Source organism: Bos grunniens, chromosome 25 (genome assembly GCF_055505025.1).
Source record: "Bos grunniens cultivar Pamir isolate PY7600 chromosome 25, Bosgru_T2T1.0, whole genome shotgun sequence".
NCBI classification, from domain to species: Eukaryota; Metazoa; Chordata; class Mammalia; order Artiodactyla; family Bovidae; genus Bos; species Bos grunniens.
In genome coordinates this window covers 9,591,265-9,615,117 of record NC_141189.1, presented here as the reverse complement: position 1 = coordinate 9,615,117, position 23,853 = coordinate 9,591,265, and the positions used below count along the sequence as shown (strand labels likewise).

General features: G+C 46.0%; 1 protein-coding gene and 1 non-coding gene across 2 annotated transcripts; both read right to left on the bottom strand.

Annotated features, from left to right (window-relative positions):
- Window positions 1-1,229: 1,229 nt before the first annotated feature.
- EIF4H (eukaryotic translation initiation factor 4H) lies at window positions 1,230-22,351 on the bottom strand. The gene is made up of 6 exons (XM_086374581.1): window positions 22,267-22,351; window positions 9,734-9,921; window positions 7,535-7,599; window positions 7,357-7,453; window positions 3,228-3,365; window positions 1,230-3,145 (listed from the first exon to the last, which is right to left on the bottom strand). The coding sequence occupies exons 1-6, from the start codon at window positions 22,323-22,325 to the stop codon at window positions 3,006-3,008; spliced, it is 687 nt and encodes a 228-aa protein (XP_086230707.1). The 5' UTR covers window positions 22,326-22,351; the 3' UTR covers window positions 1,230-3,005.
- On the bottom strand, window positions 8,742-8,864 carry LOC147345000 (small nucleolar RNA SNORA32). The gene has a single exon (XR_015155133.1). It is a non-coding gene; the product is annotated as a small nucleolar RNA SNORA32 (small nucleolar RNA).
- Window positions 22,352-23,853: the final 1,502 nt, after the last annotated feature.

Here is a 23,853-nt window from a genome sequence, read left to right as displayed (position 1 = left end):
CCTGCTGTGGAAACTTGTCCTCTCCTGGGACCTGGAGAAACAATCCGGCCTCTTGACAAAATGGACTCCGAGTTAAGAACATTCTTAGAAACTTGAACCCCTTATTAAAAGGGCCTCACTTGGCGCTCTACTAAAATCGGTTTCTCTGAAGCCAGTTCAAGAATAGCAGAGAGAAACCATATGTCAACGATCCGTCTGAACTGACCTGTGGAACATTCACATAGTTAGTACAAATATTTGCGAAACTGACCCTATTTATTCAGGTGCTTATTTGGGGGAAAGACATACCTTCGATGCAGGTACTAAAATGATTTTCAAAAAAAAAATAAAATGATTTTCGTGGTCTCTAAAAATGGTGCTTGTGAAGAAGCGACCACTGTAGTTTCAGTCGCATCTGGGGGAGGCAGAGTCAGCTGCAGTCTCATTTCAATCACAAGAAACCTCTGAACGGCTGGCAGACCTAGAGGACCCTTCTGAGGTCCACGGGTCTGCAGACGGAATCCATGGGAAGGCTTCTCATCATCAGACTTGGTTTTCAAGCCCCTGCCCACCAGTTCCAGGAAACCCCTCCAGGAGACCAAGTCCCACTTGCTTAACTCTGAGCAGAGGGTTTTCAGCCTCAGGGACGCTCCCGCTCCCCTCTGAACGAAAACACCAGCTGACGTCAAGTCCTCTTGCTGGGGAGCCGCTGAAGTCAACAGTCGCTCAGGCACTTGCTGGAACACACCCACCCTCCCCGCTCATTTCTCCAGATTAAGTTGCAGTTAGGCTCCGACCTCAAGGTAAGCCGATTCGCCACCTTCCCCAGCAGTCGGGCCTCTCCCCAACGCCACCTGCAGCCCGCACCTTGCCCACTGGGTCAGAGGAACCACCAAACTACACACATGCTGGGCGCCTCCTCGACATACAATCCGCTTGCCGAGCAGCAACACCCAGCACCAGCATGAGGGCCACGCCCAGGATTACCCAGCCAAAACCTATGGCTACACCATCTAAGATTTGTTAGGAAAATTATTTTTATGGGGGAAAAAAGAGAAAAATTGGCATCCCATTTCTAATCATTACAAGCTTCTAAAATAAGCTCACAAATCTTGTAACTTCTGAAAGCAAGAGGCTTTGCCCACTGAATAGGACATCCTACTAAATTTGGACATGACTTTTCAAATATAAAATTGTTAATTTTATGAGCAGCTAAAAAACAACTCAAAAAAATAAAGACAAGCATTAAATATTACGTAAGGTTTTCTTTTATTTAAAAGATCATTCACAAAATACCATATCCATAGATTTACTTTCTGTCATATAGCTGAATGTGTTAAGTGTTTGGAATTCCATTCTTACATTTAAAAGTCAACTGGATTGCCCAGAAGTTTAGATGAATTTGTTTTGTTCTTAATCTTTTCCACATTGGAGATGTAAGTAGGTCATCTGAAAGCATCAGGTTTGATTACAACCACATAATGCATGTCTTTCTTTAGGTAAGTATTGGTGTTACACAAATGGTTCTTATCTCAGAAGCAAAGATGACAGGTGGAAGGAAGGACAGGAGGCAGAGTTCTGTGAATTGCTGAGACCTGGGGACAGGGAGAAGCCGAGGGCGGCAGCTAACGAGGAGCTGTCTCCTAAGCGCGCCGCCTAGGCCCGGCTGCCCCGGCCCTCCAGCCTTGCTGGTGAGGGTCTCTCTTTTCCGGGGCTCTAGCCGAGCCCGGACTGCTCCCAGTGGGATGAACTGGGACTCAGGTGCTGAAAAATGTGTTCACACATAGGTGTCTGAGCTCAAAAGCTGCCGCCTAGCTGCCCGGCCCTGGGTGAGAGCTGAACACTCTATGTGGGAGTGACGTCCTGAAGCTGAGACCTGGTGACCCTGGGCCACCTCCCTGTTACCTGACAGATCTGCATAGTCAAATTCTCAATTCATCAAGTGAGAGAGTAAAGTGCCAGATCCTAGGCCCATTTTCATTCCAAAATTAAGGGGCGGTGGGAAGCACAGGCTCTCACTGTGACCTAACACTGGGGGACAGCGAAGCCCAGAGAGGGAGGCCGGACACACCGTGGGGGCCCAAGAGGAAGCCGTGTCCGCACGGGGTGAGCCCAGCACAGCGCTGCCCCCTGCAGCCCCCAAAGCACCGCTGTGCCTGGCGGAGCAAGCTAGACATCCAGCCACAGAGGGGCCTCTGACACAGCTGGTTCCCGAGGGAGACCAGCGTGGACACGATGCTAGAAGAGTGATAAGCACAGGTGAGCACAGCAGGGCACTCAGTCTGCCTCCTGCATGCACTCCCCACTGACAGTTCACACCATTCTCTCGGGTTCTGCTGTGTGAAACGTGAGCCTCTTCCGCGTGAACAGCCCATCTGGGAAGCGGGTAGTGGAGTCAGGACTACCTATAAATAGTTATAGGAAGGAATCTGCAGAGATCAACAGATACTTTATCCTTGTTTTGAAAGCAAGGTGTCCCAAAGGCTGTCTGTTGATCACAGCTGACTAAAAACAAGGGGCTATCCAACGTGGGACTTGCTTTCTTCCTTGGAAGCCACAGCAATACAGAACTCGACATGCAGGTCAGAAGAGAAGCACTGAGAAAAGGCAAAGGAAAAGGCCGGTGTGGCAGAAGTAAAAGGCAAAAGCAATGGAGAGAAATGAAGCAGCACTTCAACCCAGAGAACTCCCGCACGGCGGCCGCCTCTGCCCCTCTAGAGAAACTTGTGTGCTGGAAGGAGACAAGGAGCGAGAAGGGAAAAGGACAGAAGGAAAAGGGCAAAGGAGTGGCGGGGGGAAAAAAAGCACAAAACGGGCACTAGGTAGATACAGCAAAGCCAAGAATGTACTAAAAACCACTTGTTAACTGCTGACATGCACTCACAAGCTCTGTGTTTCCGTTGTAAGAAAGGAGGACAAAGGTCAGGCGCAGGAATGGTAACTGCAGGACTGCCGGTCCGGGGGGCCAGCCAGGCTGTGGTCTCGCTCTAACGCCCCCCACACCCCATTCCCTCCCCACCGCAAGCTCATTCTTGCTCCTTGTGAACGACTTCCTCTCTGGGCCTGGCTCCCCCGAAGATGGCAGAGTTGGGGTTGGCTACTTGATTGAGGGGCGTTGCGACTGTTCGAGGTTTAAGCTGGAGCCGTGGTCTCTGTGCTCGTTCCTCTGCGGGGAGGAAACAGCGCGGTTTACCGAGGCGTCATGAGAAGGCGCCCTCCTGCCACCCGATCACACGCCACCGTCGTACCTTCTGTGGGTTCTCTGAAATCCATACTGGACCCTCGAAGGGGAGGGCCATCTCTGAAGCGACTTCCCATCGGGGGGCCTGTTCGCCGGTCACCTGGGCGACTCCCTCCCCGGCCTCCTAAGAAGTCATCCCTGAAACCTGTGGAAGGAAGAGAACCACAAAGGATTTTTTATACTCCCGCCTCAAAGCTGATTATACAGCTGTGTGAACTGTTTGCGCTCCATTTAAAATTCTTTAGTGTGTCCAGCATCAGAAATTTTTCCGAGATCAAGTGCACTTAAAACGGGTTCAAATGTTAATCTGCTGGGCAATTTCAACACTGACACTTTTTGAATCATAGAAGATTAAAAAGAAAAAGAATTTTAGGAGAGAAAAATGAAAGGCGCTGTTTAAATTCTTAAGTTTGCAGGGAAAGCCAGTAAGACTATATCCTAATAAGGCTTAAAACAAAACTCCTCAAACCACATTTTATTGTTTTTGATTATCATCTATAGTTGTTAAGAAAAAAAAAGATAAACCTGAAATTTAGAAGTAACAATTTAGAATGCAAAATCACACACACACACACACACACAGCTAGATGTGAAGACAAAATAAAAACACCAAGTCACCTCTGGGTGACCACTCCCCTTTTTCCAGTTTCTGCTGCCATTCAGGTGTGGATCATTCTAAAAGCAAAGCACCCGTGTGTAAACAAAGCTGTCATCAGGCCCACTCCCTTCCCAAAGAGGGAGTCAGAGAGCAGGAACCGCACATCCAACCCACACCTCTTACAGCTGCAAAGGGCTCCCCACCCCCAATCCTTTGTGCATCCGCTAAAATAAGTAAATCGCATCTTATTTAAAATTAGAGTAAGCTGCAATTGTCATCAGTGTGAAAACCATTTTCTCAATGGACTTTTAAGAACCTTAAGCCTTACTTTGTTTTGTATTTAACTGAAAGTCATTGGGGAGAGGGACGAATTGTTTTAAGATAACCTTTTAACAGTACAACCTTTAGCTTTCAATAAAAATTTAAGACATAATTAAACAAATGCGCTTGCCCTCTCTGTTTAAGCTCCTGAAGGTGACTACTTTTATTCACTCCAAGGATGGTGTCACTGCTCAAAGCTTTGTAGGAACTTATCCTTGAAGAAGGATCCTGAGCTTGAGGAAGTCGGTCCCCCTTATTCACAGATTTCATGTTTGCAAATCTGTCTACTCACTAAAACTGATCTGTAATCCCGAAATCAATACCTGGGGCCTTCTGCTGTCATTCTGACACGCACGGGGCAGGGACAGGCCTGCCACCTGACACGTGTACTCCAATCAAGTTACCAACAAGCCTGGGCTCACACAAACGAGCGCCCTCTTCACAGCCCAGTTAGCGCTGCGCTTTCTGCTCTTCTGCGCTCTTTGTGAGTGAATATCGCAGTGACGTGCTCCTAGTGCTCCGAAGACGAAGAAGGCTGGGCGCACCTGGTCAGAGAAGCCTTTCTCAGGCAGCACCTATGAGTTCACCATTAACCGATCAACTGCATATATATTAAACAGGGTGATGTATCGACTGGTTGACAAAAACATGACCAAAGGCTCACAGGCCTGAGCCTCACCATGGCAAGTATTTCCCCAGGAACAATGGCTCAGGATCTGCTACCTGGGTGTTTGCAACAACCCAACATTGTGAATACAGACAACCAACTACCGTGAACAGTAAGGTAGCAAGGAATCTGTAAGTTGATGAAGTTATCTGAAACTCAGTTCAGAGACGACTTGTTTGAACAATTCCATTTTGAACAAAACAAGTAATGAAAAACAATTGTAAAAAGACTTAGACCAGCAGGAGCACTGCTCTGGGGGAAAACCTAATCTGGACGCATATAATCAAGTCTAAGGTTCTTTGTGAAATCACTTTTAACAACCAGAGCATTCACCATTCATTAACCAACTTAATCAGTACTCAAACAATTAACCTGACATTTCCCCCAAACTAAACTGTCAAGTGTACCTTTCCTCACTAAGTATGACAGTAAATTCCCCTTAAATGAGATTAATTTTTGCTTCGGAGTTTAGCATAAAACAAATAGGCGCACAGCCATACAGACAAGGCACATAAACACAACTGCTATCGCTACTCCGTCCAGCACCATGAGACAAAGCACAGCAGGGGAGAGAAAACAAGCCAGTGTACATTGACGTTAACGACCACCTCCACCTCGCTTCAAGATCTCTTCTTACATAAGCCTGGTCTGACATTAACAGCCATCTTTCCATCAAGTCTGATGACAGATCTCTAGGAGGCACACTACCCATGAGAAACTTCTGAGCTTTCTTTACAAAGTTTAGTTTAACATACTGTCTATTTCTGGTTGACAGGGACCTTAATTGCTTTCTTCTATTTTTTGTATTGCTTGAATTTTTTTTTTCTTTTTAACAAGAGCATGTGTCAAAAACAGACATCATTAAAGAGTCAGAGAGGTCTACCTATAGAGATAACCTGCACAGGCTGTACGCCACCGCCTGGGCACTGCTGGTTCTAGATACAGTACAGTCTACACCGGCTGGTCTCAAGGTACTTTCTCTGGCTACATTCACTGTATGTTTTGCTTCAGAGTTACAAAAACCCAAGCTAAGTGAACAGTAGAAAGGTGTTGGTTCCTCTGGTAACCTTCAGAGCTGGGAACTCGCTGTGCCATTTCTTCAGTACCAGGGAATGCAGAACTGGCAGATGGGGGCCACCACTCACTGAGTCACTAACTACCCCTGAGGTGGCTCTGAGATGACTTTGCTGCACTTTTCAATCAGAAACGAGCTTACACATAAAACTACAGGTCTACTGGGTTATGCTGTACTTCTGTGAATAAGCTCGTTTCTGACTGGCTATAGGATCTGGGGTAATTAAATCATTCAAGAGATATAAGTAGCCATCTGTTTAGCTAAAGCAGTACTGGAAATAAATTCTTTAAGAAATTGACTCCCAAGACCAGTTCTTCCCACACCTGGCAGTCACCTTCTATCGAGTTTTGCTGTGAGGGGGATGATAGGGTTGCAGGGAGGCACTAATGCTCTCCTCTAACAAGGTGGCCAGTACAGAGGATCTCCAGTTTACAGGAAAGAAAACAGACCTGTGTTTCATTTTCTACCTTATGGTTACAATGGACATTTTGACCAAATATTAACTACTTTCATCATTAAAAAAAAAAAAGAGAGAGAGAGAGATGAGAAATGTTTAGAACATCAACTCTTCAAAGCCTGGCATGCAAACTGACCTCACGGATTGACACAAGGAGGTGCCCACAAGTCTGCTTCGCTGAGTTAAGAAAAGCAATCATCAAGTGGACTATGTCCACCTTTAAGAAACAAAGAGGTCAACAGGACTACTTGTTACCATCTAGGAGGGAGCCACCAGGAACCATTAGTATGAGGCTTTCTGTAAGCTTCTAGAACCTCCACACTACTTCTAGAAATAACACTACTCTATTCGTGCCGTACACACTAGACCCCATCAAGGGGAAAGACTCAGTGTAAGATACAGGCATGTGTAAGAGCAAAGAAATGGTAACAAAACAAGGTGGATCAGTTCAACTTGGGCTCCAGTAGAGTCGTTGAAGTCCTACCCCAAAACAGAGGCTCTAATAGAGACTTGATGCGTGCCTGGGTACCTTTCAGGAAAGTTTCTTTTGTGAGAGGATCGAAGGCAGCAGTCCGGCCAGGCGGGCTACTCACAAGAACCATACAACGGCAGCAAGGCCACCAAAAAGGGTAAGTGGTGACACTTTAAATACTGACACCGGAAATCCCATCTACCACAAGACTCTCAAGAGCCGCCCATTCCTGAGAATACACAAAAAAGGTAACGTTGAGGTTGATCATTACCTTGCTGCACAAACATGGGGCAATTCATTGGAAGACGTATAGCTCATGTGATGGGAACCTCACTGAAATTTTAGAGAAGTTTTTTGCTGCCAAAAGGAAGAAAAAAACCCAGGCTTGCAGAAGCATCATCCATTCTTTATAAGATTTTACACGTTTTCAAAAGCTCATAAATACCTAATCAGACCCACGAGATAAGAGGTCTACTATAACCTACAAGACTTGTAATCAGTGGGCATACAGCAACTTTTATGTTCAGTTGTATAAGAACCAATCACCTCTGTCATCTGGTCCACCTTTCCTGAAGCCAAAGCCGCCTTTATCTTGTTTTCTGCCTTCTGCAATGTCCACACGGAGTGACCGGTCACCCAAGAGCTAATAAGGGGAAAATATGGTAAGTACTGGCAAGACAAAATCCAGCGACTATCACCACAGAGAAGACCCGAATATACTTACTGCACCATCGTATGTCAAGGCTTCCTTAAGGGAATCCACTTCATCAAATTCTACATAGCAGAATCCTGTAAGAGAAAACAAACCCTGACTTCCTCCAGGACTCTAGGTTAAAGACACGGTGGGACCCTGTCTGTACCCTTCCCTACATCACAACTACCACTTCTGTTTCACCTAGACGGCCTCAGACGTGCACAACCTGAAAGAGCATGTTTTACTTTCTAATAAATAGAATTTGCCTGGAAGTCCTTCCTCTTAATTATATTCTATCAGAAAGTGCTAACCAAACAGGCAATGAAATAGTAGCTATTTTTATAAAGCTTTACCTTCTAACCATAATATTAAAACCTTGCCTGGATCATTGAAGAGCTGTTAGTTTTGACCTCTGAATGACTTCTAACTTCTGAACACATCTAACGGGGCTTGAAGACACAGATTTCAAACTGGATACTAAACACGCTTTGAAGGAATACTACATTGAAGGTGCCTATTACTTACCGCTCAGGTAGTTGGTATAAAATCTGTTTTACAAAGCTGAAAAATACACCCTCAGCAACAAGCACATGCTCTTCAGGAGGCTAATTAAAGACAGCTAGTCTGGGTGCTTTATTGACAACCCGAGTCCTTGATGCTAGATTCTGACACGGGCCTGTAAACAGGACACTCCTGGCAGAGGAAACCACACACCCTTCTCTCCCCGCTTAAACCTCTGAATAAGCCTTTCCTTCTACTTGCCACACTCTGGTCCATGCCCTTTCCCTGCCCCCTGGGTTAAATCTGGGTTAAGAGCCCTCTCCCCACTGCCCCCTGTGCTCACACTGCACCCTGTATTACCACCCTCCCCTCCCCCTCCTGTATGATCACAAGTCACCCTCAAACCCCACTAGGACGGCAAGCGCGACAGCCTGCGTCCTAACTTCTCCTGTTCACCATCTGCTCACACAAAGAATGGCTGGAGAGCCCCCCGTCCCCAGCTCGGCCTGCACCTCCGTATCCATGCCTCTCCCACGTGGATTCAATGTTCAGAGGAACCGAGAAAACCACTTCCAAACTCAAACAGGCAACAGCCGCCTGGTCCCTCTAGAGCTCACACTTGCCTCACACTAGAGCTGCCAAAGATGCCCTTGTATGAGACAAACTCTTAAAACCTGCTGCTGCTGGCTCGGCCCTGAGGCTGGCTTCACCCCCACATTTGTATTCCCCTCAGATAAAATGTTCCCAAATAGGCTCAATGCTAACCAAGTAGCAGGAAGAAAACCTAGTGGGAATCATTTTTTATGGTCATGTCCACAGCAAATGAGAAACTGCATTCTAAATGCCTCGGTAATGACCATTCACCCACGTATTTGTACCTTATATTTGAATTCTTAATGCTTCCTCCCAGTGTGACTTACTTCCACAAGCTTAACGGGTACACGGGTTTTCATTATTTGATCACTTACAATGAAAAGGGTCTAGGTTCTTAGGTGAGAAAGCTTTCAGAACGACAAAAATACAGAAGCACTCTGCCAAGCACACCGCTGCTTCGGGCACAGCCCCCACCCCGCCACAGCCTCTCTGCGCTCTTCATGGGTGCATTTCTGGGTCAATAAAGCAAACCAAATGCCCTTGGACCCTGCATCAAGCACTTAAATGCAGGCACACCTCCCTTCATTCAGCTAGACGCCAATGCCATTTGATTCCCCATTCTTAGTCCTTCTCTGCTCAAGAGCCCTAAAGAGACTAATCCACAGACACTAACTTGATCTGAAATCTGACCCCATCACTTCCTCAAACACATGCGCTGAAGTCACAAATGTAGAGTGACAAGTACCAGGTTACTCTTTGGACTTCATAATAAACCAGATCACAGGAAAACCAGCCCCAGGTGCATGAGTCAGCCAAAGTGATGCACACCTGAGAAGCCCCGGGTTCCATTTCTTCATTTCGTTCCTGGGAACGCCTTCTCTGGCAGAGACAGAACTGCCACACAGGCTAGGCACGCTCCAGATTTACTCCGGCATGTGTCACATTTTCTACAAACTAGACTATAAATACCTCCCCTCCCTGCCACGTAGAACTGAAGACCTATGAGTTAAAGGGCTATGTTTATTTCAACTACCTGGACCAGGCAAATGTTCCAAACACCTTCATAATTAGAGCCCTCTGCGTTAGACCCTCTCCCCCGCTTACAATAACCCAGTAAAAACCCCCTGAACTCACCTTTAAATTTGTCTGTGTCTTTGTCTCTGACTAGCCGTACACTCCTTATGCTGAGATCCTTAAAGATGGCGTCTATGTCGCCCTGAACTGTGTTAAAAGGCAGATTACCTACATATGCTGTGTAGGGGGGCTCTGTGGGCAGCTCCTTCTGGCTGCGGGAACCATGGCCACCAGCACTGCCACGGGACCTGGGAGGGAGAAAAAGACAGGATTCAAGTTTGCCCGAGCATTCCTGCCCCAGAGGCCAAGGAAAATGCCTCTCACTCAGCACACCACCATGTACATTGTCCTGAAATGACAAAGAATTCCAAAATTCATTTATGGAAAATATGCCTATTTTTGGATGACAAAAATGTCCAGAAATACACAATCTGTGTAAACATAGATTTCCCTAGAGGATCAAATCCAAACAGAACATCCTCCTACAGAAAAGGGGTTCTCCTATTCCCTAAATAAGAACGGAAGAATAGAACCTAAGCCAATGCCCTCCCTCACACCCAGTAACACTAACACATACAGAAATGAACTGTCCAACTTACTGTCCTGAAGCTGAAGTTTAACTCATTCACAGTACAACTGTCTCTTGCTATTGTCTGATGATGGATAATATGCTCTCATACAGATTTTTGTGTAGCAAGTACTATGTACATACATACTCTCCACTCTGCCACGCACTACCTCACTGGGTCCTCAAATATATGTGCATATGACTAATTCACTTAAGCCTCAATGCAATTTCCTCAGCTGAGACAAGAAGCGTTTACTTGTCCATGGTGGCTCGGTCAGTAAAGAATCCACCTGCAATGCGGGAGATCTGGGTTTGATCCCTGGGTTGGGAAGATCTCCTGGAAAAGGGGATGGCAACCCACTCCAGTATTCTTGCCTGGAAAATCCCATGGACAGATGAGCCTGGCAGGCTACAGTCCATGGGGTCGCAAAGAGTCGGACACGACTGAGCGACTTTCCCTTTCACAGAGCTTACAAGTGGCAGGACCTTGACTCCATCCCATCATTGCTAATGTGAGAGGTAGTGGTTTAAATCCCAGCTCTACCAATACTCACCTGGAGGAGTTACTCAATTTTTCTAAGCTTTATTTGGAAAACTGTCAATACGAAGAAAGACAGTGAATTCCTGAGAAACCACACACGTGCTCGCTGCACACGCTGCTTATGCACCGTGCGCATGTGCAGAGTACATGACACCACCAGGCCACCCGCAGCAGAGAGCTACAATGCTTTACAGGCAATTTAAAAGTAAACGGGGCCATTGCACATTTGCAAAAGCCCACGGAATGGAACGCACACCGTCAGGAGGGAACCCTATTGCCAACTGCGGACACTGGGTGATGAGCCGTCAGTGCAGGCTCGCTGACTGGAGCAGCTGCGCTGCTGCAACGCAGACGTCCACAGTGGGGGCGGGCAGGGGGCAGGGGAACGCGGGACTTTCTCACCAATTCTGCTCTGAACCTACACTGGTCTGCTAAAATTAATGGAAGGCAGGGGAGCTCTTCTTTACATTAATAATGATGTCAGCTAAAAAATGCAGGAGGAATCATGTAATTAGAAAACCACACCAACACAGTACTAACTGATTCAGGCAAGGCTCAGTTGCCACTGTAAACAGGTAACTGAACTTAGTATCTCCAGTAACGGGACAAACTTAAACGACATGCCCTCTGTAAATGGGCACAGACTCCTCAAATGCATAAAAGTAATGAAAGACTTCTTTAAGGCAGGGAGACTAACGCAATGACAACCAGTGCTACGTATGATCTCTGGATCCTAGAACAAACAGCCGGAAAAGAAAAAGCAGGTGGAGAAATGTGAAACCGGCGTGTGTAAGTATTACTGTCAGCATTAAATCTCTTAGGAGTGATAACTGGTACTACAGTTAGCAGGATGCCTCTGTTCTCAGGAAGACACACTACTTAGGAATGAAGAGTCAGGACAGCCACTTATTTTCAGGGAGTCTGGCACAAATGTCGTGTGTGCACATGAATGCATAAAGACAAAACAGCTGTGAAACTTGCGACTCTACTACGGTCCACTGTCTCATGTTCTTTCAACTTTACTGGAGACCTGAAAGATTTCAAAATAAAAGGTTTAGAGGAAAAAAATTTAAAAGAGGGAGGTGCTACTTTTAAGAGACACTTAAAGCAAATGAGTCTCCTCACATGAGTCAAAGGTCTGCCCAAAGTCAACCTTCTCTTTCTTCTGCAGGGTATAATATTAATACCAGGTCTTGGAAAGTAACTTTAAAATTCACACAGTGCTAGAAATATCATGAAAGAAATTCCACAACTTGCCTGACATGAATTCCAGATACCTCAAATGTTTGATAATAAATACCTTTAAGACAACACTTGAATAAGAGAAAAATAGACTTACAATTGAATGTGGCTTATTTTGCATTTCAATAACCATAAAACCTAAAATATTTTCAGGAAGATACTCCTTGGGACTGGGTACTGAATGTATAAAAAGAGTACAAACACTCGGAAAATTGTCAAAACAGAGAACCAACTGTAATTTAAAACATTTAAAGTAACACCTGGTGGAAAACAGCCCCTTGCCCTCAAGTAGCTTATGTCTGAAGAGCACAAATAAAACAAAAATAACTGTAAATGCATACGAACATGCTTGTGTATATACTTACACAGATACATAAAAAGGCAAAGGGCTAAAATGATCTTAAAAAAAAAAAAAATCAACGAGAAGGTGAGGATGAAAGAATGGTAACTTTGGCAGGGTACCTTTAATGAACCAAGAACACGGGAGGGAGAAAGACTTGCTAAAAGGGCATGTGGGAACTTCTGTGGGGTGCTGGACAGAGGACGGAAGAGACAGGGTGAACCGGCCTCTGACTGCAGAAAGCCACCTGAGCCTTGATAAGGATCGCGTCTAGCAAGAACGCAGGATGATCAGAAGCCAGCTCTGGCTTTGGGAAGATGAAGACTGAAGAACAGGCAAGCAGTACTTTAAGAGCAGGAGCTGTGGAAAGAGCAAACTCAGAACTCAGACCCTTGAACTCTCTCGTTTCACCCCAGCCTCACGCAACTGCCAGTGGTTTAACACTGTAGATTTTTTCAAGAAATTACAGAGGCAGTCCTAAATACTGTCCTACCTGATGCCCTCGGCTCTACAGGACTTGAGTGGTTTTTAGCTTCTCACTGAGTTGTTCACTGAAGACACTACAGCGCAACGGGACTGGAGCCGGACAGATTTCAGTGTATTCACTCTACCAAGAGCCTACAGTGTGCCAGCAACTTGAGACAAACCCGAGCAAACACATGCAAGTGATAAAACGATACACGTGTCATCAACCAATCAAATAAAGAGTCACATGTCAGAAAGCCTTTGAGCTAGAATTCTTAGGAGAGACTTTTAAGTTTAGAGGGGACTATTACTCCAAATAAGCTATGTTACACGAAAGCACTTTCTAAAATAGGTTAAAACACAGAAGACTCATCTGGCACCTTAGCTTGGTGAAGGACCTTTTCTAAACCACCTCTGTACCTCCGTTTTTGTATCTGTTATTTTACAAATATTCAAATTTTTATATTATAGAGGAGCTTGAGACTGACCATAAAAATACTTCACAAGACTGACTGCTTTATAAAAGTTTAATAACAATTCTGAAGTGTTATGGGTAGATTAAACACCCTGCGGGATACGCTGCTCACGCAGAAGCAGCCTGACTAGCAGCTGTGGACAAAAAACAGGCAACAGACGAGGCGAAGCTGCAATTCAGAGACAGACTGAGCTGAAGGTCTGTGCTGCGCTCCCAGGCCCCATCACCAGCCCCCATCGAGCAAGGGTCCTGCCCATTCATGCCTGCTGCCGACAGGGACAGCCTGTTGATTTTATATATATATATGAAAGTTTTATTGTTTTTATTGATTTTATATATATATATATATATATGAAAGTTTTAAAGTAATAATTACACCCTCAGTCACTTCAGAAAGCCAACTTTCAACTCCATGTGTGACCAAAATCCTATAGTGGTCACATTTCTTCACTCAAGTCAACAAAGTATCTGAATGTCTATTAAATACAGAGCACCATATTAAGGGCACAAACCTAAGACTCAGTTCCTAAGTCACAAAGTTCCTTAGGCACAAACCTAAACCTAAGTTCCTACTAGCAAGGAGCTGATAATTCAGCTAAGGAGGTCCAGGTATCTACAAAGAAGAAGTCACATCCCACGTAAAAGATGACGGAAAATTCAGGAGACAGTAATGAGCACCATCTCTGCAGCGTGGAGCAAAAGCCACTTTAACTCTATTTTCCAGACAGCAGACGAAACACTGAACTCAAAATGATAATGTGAATAAGCAAAGACAAAGAGGAGTGAGAGGAGACTGGAGGAAGGGTGACTGTAAGAAAAGAGAAGAGAAGAGATAAATGGGACGGGGATTACAAGCAGTAAGTGGATGAAACAAAACTAAGCGCTCAAGATTTGCTTCCAAAGTATGTAAGATAATCAGTAATGAAGGACACATGCTGTTATTTCTGGGAAAGACTTCTAAGTGAATCAGAAACTAAGCAGGACCTCCCTGGTGGGGCCAGGATAGGAACCCGCGTGTCAATCGACGCAGGGGACACGGTCCGATCCCTGGTCCGGCCAGATTCCACATGCTGTGGAGCAACTAAGCCCGTGCGCCGCAACTACCGAGTCCACATGCCCCCGAGCCCGCGCTCCGCAGCGAGAGAAGCCACTGCAACAAGCTCACCCACTGCAACTGCAGAGCAGCCCCACTCGCCACAACTAGACAAAGCCTAGGTGCAGCGGTGAAGACCCAGCACAACCAAAAACGAACAAAAACCACTATGCAGAATGTAGGTCTCGTTGCTGCCATTTAGGACCAGTGACAAGGTGCCCTGGCCTGGGTGTTAGCCTCTGGGCCACCTGGAGCATCGGGCCTCCTCTGCCTCCAGTGCTTCCAGGGCTCATCAACAGCTTTGGTTGTTCACGTGCCGCCCACAAACACTAGCATATATCACGTGCCATGAGGCACTCTTCCTAGATCCTATATAAACCTCAGTAAGACTGCCTTTCTGAGAATAAAATGCAAGGAAGCAACAAAGACAAAATCCTCTGACCGTGCAAAGAAGGTCAAAATGTGTAATTTACTTCGTTTCGAGACAATAAGCAAAAAAGGTAAGGCTGTCAAAAGCCAGCCCCTCATTTCATTAACATCTTACCAGCCCCCTTACCTATTAACATCTTACATTAGTAAGACACACTGATTACAATCACTGAACCAACATCAACACATTTACTAAGTAAAGCTCAGTTTATTCAGGTTTTCTTAGCTCTCACCTACTGTCTGTCATTTTCACGTCCCAGGATCCCATCCAAGATGTCACATGACATTTCAATTTTAGCTTAGGTTTTAAAAAACAAGCCCATGGACCAACTGAAGACACTGCACTCCCAAGCAGACCTTTCTCTAAGTGTATGGATTTCCCAAAGCCTTTAGTTAGCACCCAAAATTAAATCCCTTTATCCTGACAACTATCATTACTACAGGATGTGCATGAAAGCCTCTCCAAGTTTCTGGTGAACACTGGGGGTGGTGTGGGGGGCAGTGTCTGGGGTGAGTTCTTCAACGAGCCCTATTTCAAGGGGCTCTCTCTGCTGTGAATGGGAGCTTCCTAATTCAGTCACATCTGAAAGATACAAAAAGCAGTGCAGGGAACTGCAACCTTCTGAGGCGGGAACTCTTGTTCACTGCTTTATCGCCAAAACTCCAACAGTATCTGCTACTTATCAGGGTAGAAGGAATGAAGCCACAAGCCTGCCAACTACTTTAGGATTGCAAGTAACCTCTTTCACCAAGATAGGTACTCATTTAGATTTTCAGATGGCCCCTAAAAGAACATTAAACCATCCTTTATTTGGTTCTGGCTCTGTCTCTCCAGAGGAAAACCTTTCTTCCATTTAAGAGTTCCGTGGGCTAACCAGCTGTAGTAGTCCTGTTGAGTCAAAGAGTGCAGAGACCTCCACAGATCATGCTGTTGGCCATCACGTAAATCAAGACAGGGCACCACACCGCACCATTACTCATGCACTTGCAGTATTTAAAAAAAGAAAACGGTTCATCAAATACCATTTGTCTAGAGTCCATATATATGCATTAATATATTTGTTTTCCTCTTTCTGACTTCACTGTGTGTAACAGGTTCTAGGTTCATCCACTTCACTAGAACGGACTCAAATGTGTTCTTTTTTTAATGGCTGAATACTATTCCATTGTATGTATGTACCACAACCTACTTGCAGGGAAGGAATAGAGACGCAGATATAGAGAACGGAACTTGTGGACACAGACACAGGGGAGGGAGAGTGTGGGACGAATAGGGAAGCATCAACATACGCACACTATCAGGTGTAGGACAGAGAGCTGGTGAGAGGCTGTGTGCGGCACGGGGACCCCAGGCTGGCGCTGTGCCGGTGGAGGGAGGGGCTGGGGGAGGGGAGAGGGAGGAGGGGTACGTTTAAATGTGCTGATTTGCACTGCTGTATGGCAGAACCAACACAGCACTGTAAAAGTTTTTTTTTAATATTTAAATTAAAAAATAGGGGAAAAAAGGGGAGGGAGGAATTCCCTGGCAGTCCAGTGGTCAGGACTCCATGCGCTAACTTCCAAGGGCCTGGGTTCAAACCCTGGTCGAGTAACTAAGTTAAGATCCCACGAGTGGTTCAGACAAAAAATAAAAAGCCATCTTTAGCAAAGAATGTTTGTTGATAAAGTGGTCAAAATGATTAACTTTATTAAATACTGACCCATTTTTAAAATATCCTGTTACCAAATGGGAATGAAGCACTCTGCTGCTTACAGAAGTACGTGGTTAGCTTGAGGAAAAACACCCCTGTGAGTAAGTTACAAGCTGAATCAGCTATTCATTTCATGGAACAACACTTTTACTTGAAAGAACTAACCAACTGTGGTCCAGACTCGGGTGTCAGGCACTTTCATGTAAATGAAGCGAGTCTTGTCCCTTTCAGGAAACCAACAATACTATCTGCTGCCAATGACAAAATGCAGGCTTTCAAGCAAAACCCAGAATTTTAGAAAACTTGAATCTATCAACATACGCTTGACAGTCTCCCAATTCCTGAAATTTCTCTGATGAAACTGACGGTGACACTGATGAACCCGATTTTTGACACTTATAGTGAAATGTCAGCTTTTGGAAGCTCTGGAAGCTCTGCATAACTCAGTGAACTGGTATTTTCCAAAGGACCAATACATCGCGTTACCACAAAAATGCACAGGTAAAAGACACACTCAAAACGTAAGACAAATCTATATGGATTTTAATGTAAGAGATGTTGACTGTTACAGTTAACCTTTATGGAAATTACCACCTGGCAAGCTTTGGTAGTTAAAAATTAAGAGTACCTACAATTATCTAAAAAGTCCATTAAAACAATCCTCCCACTTCCAACTGTTTATCTGTTTAAGGCTGGATTTTCTCCCTTCATGAATGTCAAGCCACCTACCTTAAGAGTGAATACAGAAACAGCTATGAGAAACCAGCTGTCTCCTACTAAGCTAGGTATTCAAAAGGTCCCAGGGAATTCCTTGGTGGTCCATTGGTTATGACTCTGCACCTTCACTGCCGAGGGCCCAGGGTCAACTCCTGGTCAGGGAACTACCATCCCACAGGCTGTGGGGCTTGGCCCAAAAAAATTAGGGGGTTCCCTCCAAAAATGCAACTGATTATTTCAATTATAGAAGAATAGCATGTGGAGCAAGGGGGATCACCAGCTCCATCTACCCTGTGCTGGAGCACAGTGGAGGTGCCATGTTTTCAACAGAGTATCAATATACTTGAACACATCCTGAGGGTCCTTTCAAGAACATTAAAAAAAACTATGGTATGCTTGGCAAACTTAAAAAATTCAAGGATATTCAATGATTCACAAACACAACTTAGACATCACAGCTATGAAGTGCCATCAAAATCAGCTGGTCACTTGCGCCCTGAGTGTGCAAGTCTTACCACCTGTACAAACGACGGAAAGGCAAAGAGGCAGCAGGGTCCCCTGCCCAACACTCTCCTGTTTCCAGGCGAAGCTGGATCTGATCCAGGACTGAGTCCCGATGCCCTGACCCTCTCGGCCAAACATTCTGCTTTGTACGTTCCAAGTTTCTGGGAAGATGTCTTGATTCTGTGTGAAGTCTTTCTAGAACACCAAGGGTAATTTCAAATAGAAATCTCAATTTTAAAAGTACTTAAGAATTTTTTTTAAGAAATCTCAGAAGCATTTTAATAGTCCAACATGAACTGTTACAAACCAATAATGTACAAGAACAAATTACTTAACACTAATTTATGATACTTATATATGCTTATTATAAATGTTTTATGCCTATAAAATGAATAGCATTCCCTTAATTGGCTTTAGAAATATACCCAGGAAAACAATAACTCATTCCAGCTAACTCTCAATAGAAACTTCCCCATTCTTACTAACTCCAAAGGAAATATTTTAAGAAGTAAAATATTATAAATCAACAGCTACCGATTATTAAGCATTTATGTTCCAGATACCATGCTGCAGTTTAACATCTCATTTAATATTCCAACAGCTCTACAGAGGAGTTTCTATCTTATATGTGGGGAAAATGAGGCTTAGAGAGGTTAAGGAACTCGTCTAGACCACACAGCTAATACACAGCTGAGAGAACACTTGAGCTCTTGTCTGACTCATTCTAACGCCATGGCTTCTGCCCGAACATCTCTGACATTTCAAAGACCTCTTGGTAAAACCAAGTATTTGAAGAGAACAATGTCTTGGGATCAAGCACCGGGAGACTAAGGAGGGGAGAGCAGGATGACAATAAACCTAAACAATTTGCCATTTGATAGGTTTTCACAATATGCCTTTCAACACCTTTACAGATCCTGTCAGTGAAACTAGTCAGTCAGCTTTCATACACTTTCTTCTACATTATAAGACTTAAAATAAACGTAGACATTTAGACACAGATGCCAAGCTTAAGTCCTATAAGACTCAAAGATCAGAATTCTAACCTCCCCCCACTAGAACTTAATAAAGAATATTTAACTTTGTAGTTTAATTCATCTTTAGCAGGTACCATTCCAGCAATATCAATTCTTGCTAATTCTAAGTTCCAATCTAATTCTCAGGATTGATGCTCCTTTTAGGTTCAGCACTCAAAAGACCTTTTGTAGTTAGAAATGTAAAATTAGTGTCAATGGCACTTTACTGCCAAAGGCAAATGAAAAATCAGATCCTCAGAAAGATAAGTTAGCAAAGTGCAACACAAAAATACACTCAAGATCTGGTACAATCAACTGATAATTTGGAATTCTGTTTTGACTCGATTTCTGAGCGACAGTGCCGTCCCTGGTTCTCCCCTCTGCTCCTGGGAACAGGCCTTCAGAGGCTGGGGAAATAAAGCAGTTGTTCAACACTGCTTCCTGACAACCGAACTGGTTATTACACACAACTACAAAATACACTTACAGGGAATGTATAATAATTATTAAAACCCAAGTTTTTAGATTTTGACAAACCTGCCATCCCTTTCACCTGTGACCCAAGTTGATTACAGAGTTAAGACATCTTACCTAAGGTGTTTTAGATGAGAGAAGTGAGTGAAAGTTGCTCAGCTGCGTCCAACTCTTTGTGACTCCACAGACTGTACAGTCCATGGAATTCTCTAGGCCAGAATACTGGAGTGGGTAGCCTTTTCCTTCTCCAGGGGATCTTCCCAACTTAGGGATCAAACCCAGGTCTCCTGCATCACAGGCGGATTCTTTACCAGCTGAGCCATTAAAGGAAGCCCAAGAATCCTGGAGTGGGTAGCCTATCTCTTCTCCAGCGGATCTTTCCAACCAAGGAATTGAACCAGGGTCTCCTGCATTGCAAGCGGATTCTTTACCAACTGAGCTATGAGGGAAGCCCAGACTAGGGACAAGGTGCTTTACAAAAGCGCCAAACACAGACCTCCCTGGAAGTCCAGTGGTTAAGACTGCGCTCCCACTGCAGGCAGCGTGGGCTGATACCTGCAGTCCAGTGGTTAAGACTGCGCTCCCACTGCAGGGAGCGTGGGCTGATACCTGCTAGGGGAGCTACAAAGATTCACGACACAGGGTGAAGCCAAAAAAAAAAAAGGTGGAGCATTAAAAAAAAAAAAAAAAGAAACAAGCATGAAACAACACAGGACCGTCCCACAGGTGGTGATCACCCATAATGGTGAAGCATCGCATCTGACATAAACAGCACTGAGACGTGTACTGTGCACGCATGCTCAGTCGTGTCTCTTTGCAACCCCAAGGACTGTAGCCCGTCAGGCTCCTCTGTCCATGGAATTTTCCAGACAAGAATATCGGAGTGGGTTGCCACTTTCTTCACCAGAGGATCTTCTGAACCTAGGGGTGGAACCTGTGGCTCCTGCGTTGGCAGGCGGATTCTTTACCGCTGAGCCACTCAGGAAGCCCTGAGACAAGTACTGATGTGAACATAACTCGATCACTGAAGATGATCATCTGATCCTATCATTTTGTTAAATGTCAAAGATCCCAATAACTGATAACTTCAGACCTGATGAAGTTAACATTAACCATCTGGAACAAGAAAGTTTTGGCACAGATCACACCACTACATGTCTGGTCCTCCGTGAAGTTTTTGGACCCACTCCAGACACTGCCTAAAATAACACACAAATTCACCAACAGGTTTTTTAAAACTACTTTTTAGCTACCTGAGCAATATCTCCTATGTATTTTATATAAAGATGAAGTCAAGTGGAAAATTCCAAGGTCATTTGTAGAAGATGCTTAATAGCAAAAGGATTTTTTGTTAAAAAGCTTAGGAAATGTATGGGGCCAACTGCTACTCTCTCATATCAGTTTCTGGAGTACATCTGGGCAAATGGCTAACACTGTCTTTTGTCTTTTCTGATATTCTGATAAAAAGCATCTTAAACGAGAATTTTACTTTTGATCAACTTGTTATTCAAGGCAGCCCAACTGTCAAAACTTGATACACACAGGAAGACTAACACCTCAAGTCACCAGAACATCTGGTACATTTGTCAAAAGCCAAGAATTAAAAAAAAAAATCCCCAGGTTTTGTATACTACAACTAACACTGTAGTCTCAAACCAACTAAAATTCCCTGGATCTGTCTTAATCTTAAGAGTTTTCCTGGGTTCTTCCAAATGTTTTTTGAAACTAGGAGAAAAAAAAAATACTGGTCATTAAATTTCAAGATGACTTAACTACAAATTTGATGTGTAGAAACCTACCCCAAAGGCAGTAATTGTACATGTAATCCAACATCTATTTCTTTTTTATTAGCAAATAAAGTATTCTTTGAAATAACAGGTGGCTCCACCTCCCCCAACTTCCATGTTCTACAGTCATGAATGGTACTTGGTGCACTCACGCACCCAAACAAGCTTTTATTTGAGCCATTCCAAAACCGAGGTATTAAAAGGTCCTTCTTCACCAAACAAAGATACTTTTGGGATTGAAACTCAGGAGACTGGACACCTCAGTAGGTACTATTGTGGTGTTTTCCTGGGAAAGTAATCCTTTCTGCAAATCACACAAAGGCAAAGTGTGCCCTTGACAAACAGAAAGATGTTCATAGCCCATCTCCTAAATTCTGTACGAGGTTACTCGTGCAGAAAAAAAAGAAAAAATGCAGAGCAGGTCCCTGGAATTAAGCATTATAAGCTTTTAATTCACTAGACAAGGATTTTTCTTTTAAACAAGGTGCACATATAGTTTGTGTATGACCAGAATCAGAAGGAAGCTAAATGCGATTCCTTCTCCAGGTCATAACATATATCTGCCAGTAAGCACGTAGCACTTGTTAGTAAGGCACTCTGATCTAAGGAAGGATAAAAGGAAAATGCTACGGTGTGTTTGTTTTGGTTGGTCTTCTTGGGCTCCAGCTGCCAAATCCCAGCCTCACCCGAAAACGGAAGAGAATCACCTCTCTCTCGGCCTTCCGACCCGACACAGACCGCTGGTCTCATGGCCAAACACACTTGCAGCGCAGGCTGACAACAGGAAGGGGCGGCCGGGACCAGGGCTGGGGCCGGGCAGGTAGCGGGCCCCCACCCCCGCTCTGCAGCAGAGCCCCGCGCTGGCCCTGCCGTCCTGGGGGATGGGGCTGGAAGCGGGAGCCCGTCGTCCCGGGCCCTCAGCGCCGCGGCAGCCCGGCCCTGCGGCCGAGGAAGAGGAAAGACACGTCGCGGGCGGCGGAGGAGACACAAGGAGGGGTCTGTCCCGCGAGCAAGCCCCTAGGAGCCTAACCGCCGCCGCACCCTCCCCGAGCGCGCCATTTCCAGGCCCGGGTCCTCCAGGCGCCTCTACGAGGCCTCCGCCGGCCCAGCCGGGCCCCTACGGCTCGCCGCCCCTGGTGTGAGCGCGGGAAGGCCGCCGCCCAGGGGCCAGCCCCCCCACCCGCCACCTCGCCACCTCCGACTCCCGGCCGCCTCCCGCGCCCGGCCGGGGCCCGCGCACGCCCGCCTCACCCCCTGCCGCCGCCGAAGCTGCTGTAGGCCCGATCGTCGTAGGTATCGAAGTCCGCCATTTGCCGTCTCCGCTCCGAGAGGAACCAGGGTGAGCGAGGAAGGACCCCGCAATATAACTCCCCCCGCCCCGCCGCCGGGGCTGTCCACCGCGCCGCCTGATCGCAAATCGCACGCACGCACGCGCGCGTGCGCGCACGTACGCCGCGCCGCGCCCGGCCTGGGCCGACGGGCCTCTGGTGGCCCCTGCGCGCTTTGCGGCCCACGTGGTGCGGCGGCGCGTTGGCTGCGCGCCCTGCCGTGCGCTCCGGCCCATTGTGTGCTAGCCCCCAGCATCCGGGCTTCACCCGCGGCCGCCTCCGGCCCCCGCCCCGCCCCGCCAGTGGACGGGAGCCTGGCCTGACCTCCCGAACCTTTCCTCTGGTTGCTGCAGCGCGCAGCGAGGGCTCCTCTCCGGGCTGTCTTTGGAATCTGCGCCGGGCCGGCGGTGCTGTCTGTGGTCCAAGCTTTCCGAACACCAGACCTGGCAGGGACCCCAGAGCTCTCCTCCACTTGTCCCACTCCGACATCTACCCGGCCAGGGTGTCGCTCGCTAACACCAAAGTAAGGGCTACCTCCCCCAGGATGGAGAACCCCGCCCCCGATTCCCCCACCCCCACTCCCACCTCCCCGCCACATTGAGCTGAGCATTCCGTTGAGAACGCACAGGGGCGAAGGGCCTGGAAGGTGGAGTTTGGGGGTCAGGATCTGAGCGTTGCGAGGCCATGGGGATGACCTTTTGAGTCCTGCCTCCGAGATTCTAACTGCCAGCTAGGTATCGGTCTTGGGGAAGGGGTGTTGTGATTGGAGTGTAAGTTGTCCTTGAAGCAGAGAGTTTGTTGCATCTTGCTTTTGGAAAAGAATTCTATCCTGAGTGAATTCCCTCTAGCAATAGCACAGAATGGAAAGGCAGTGGAAATTCATTATGCTGGTAATTTCACAGGTTTGTGATCGAGATTGTGGTAATAGCGGATGCTCTTAAACCCTTCTAGAGCTGTCTAGGAAAAATTGAAAACCTCATGGAATTCTTTGGTAGACTTTGCCTGCAATGCAGGAGACCCGGGTTGGATCCCTGGGCTGAGAAGGGAATGGCTACCCACCCCAATATTTTTGCCTGGAGAATTCCATGCACAGAGGAACCTGGCAGACTACAGTCCCCAGGGGTCGCAAAGAGTGGGGACAAGACTGAGCAATTAACACTTTCACTTTTTTCACTTTCACGTCCGTGATTGGTATATTTAAGCATTTTCTGCTACTTTTCCCCAGTGCTAGCATTGACAGCAGCTTTTAACTCAAGTAACCCGGGCTCTGCCTCTTACTAGCTGTGTGATCTCAAGCAAGTCACTTAGCTTCTTTAAGGTCCCAGTTTTATCATCATTTTATCCTAAGGTGGAAGATACCAGCCACCTCCTCAGATTGGAAAGATTAAATGAAAAGTTTTTTATACCAAAGCCTCCCAGCCCACAACCACCTCTAGGTGAGATTCTGAAGGACGGGAGCCTTTGTTGAGAGAGTTGTCATCTCCCCCAGGGCACTGTGTGAGGGAGAAGA

Coding starts and splice junctions, on each gene's coding strand:
- EIF4H (XM_086374581.1), bottom strand. CDS start 22,325: ATGGCGGACTTCGATACCTACGACGATCGGGCCTACAGCAGCTTCGGC. Junction 7,454..7,534: donor CCTTGACATACGATGGTGCA/GTAAGTATATTC, acceptor TCCCCTTATTAG/CTCTTGGGTGACCGGTCACT. Junction 3,146..3,227: donor TTTCAGAGAACCCACAGAAG/GTACGACGGTGG, acceptor TCCTCCCCGCAG/AGGAACGAGCACAGAGACCA.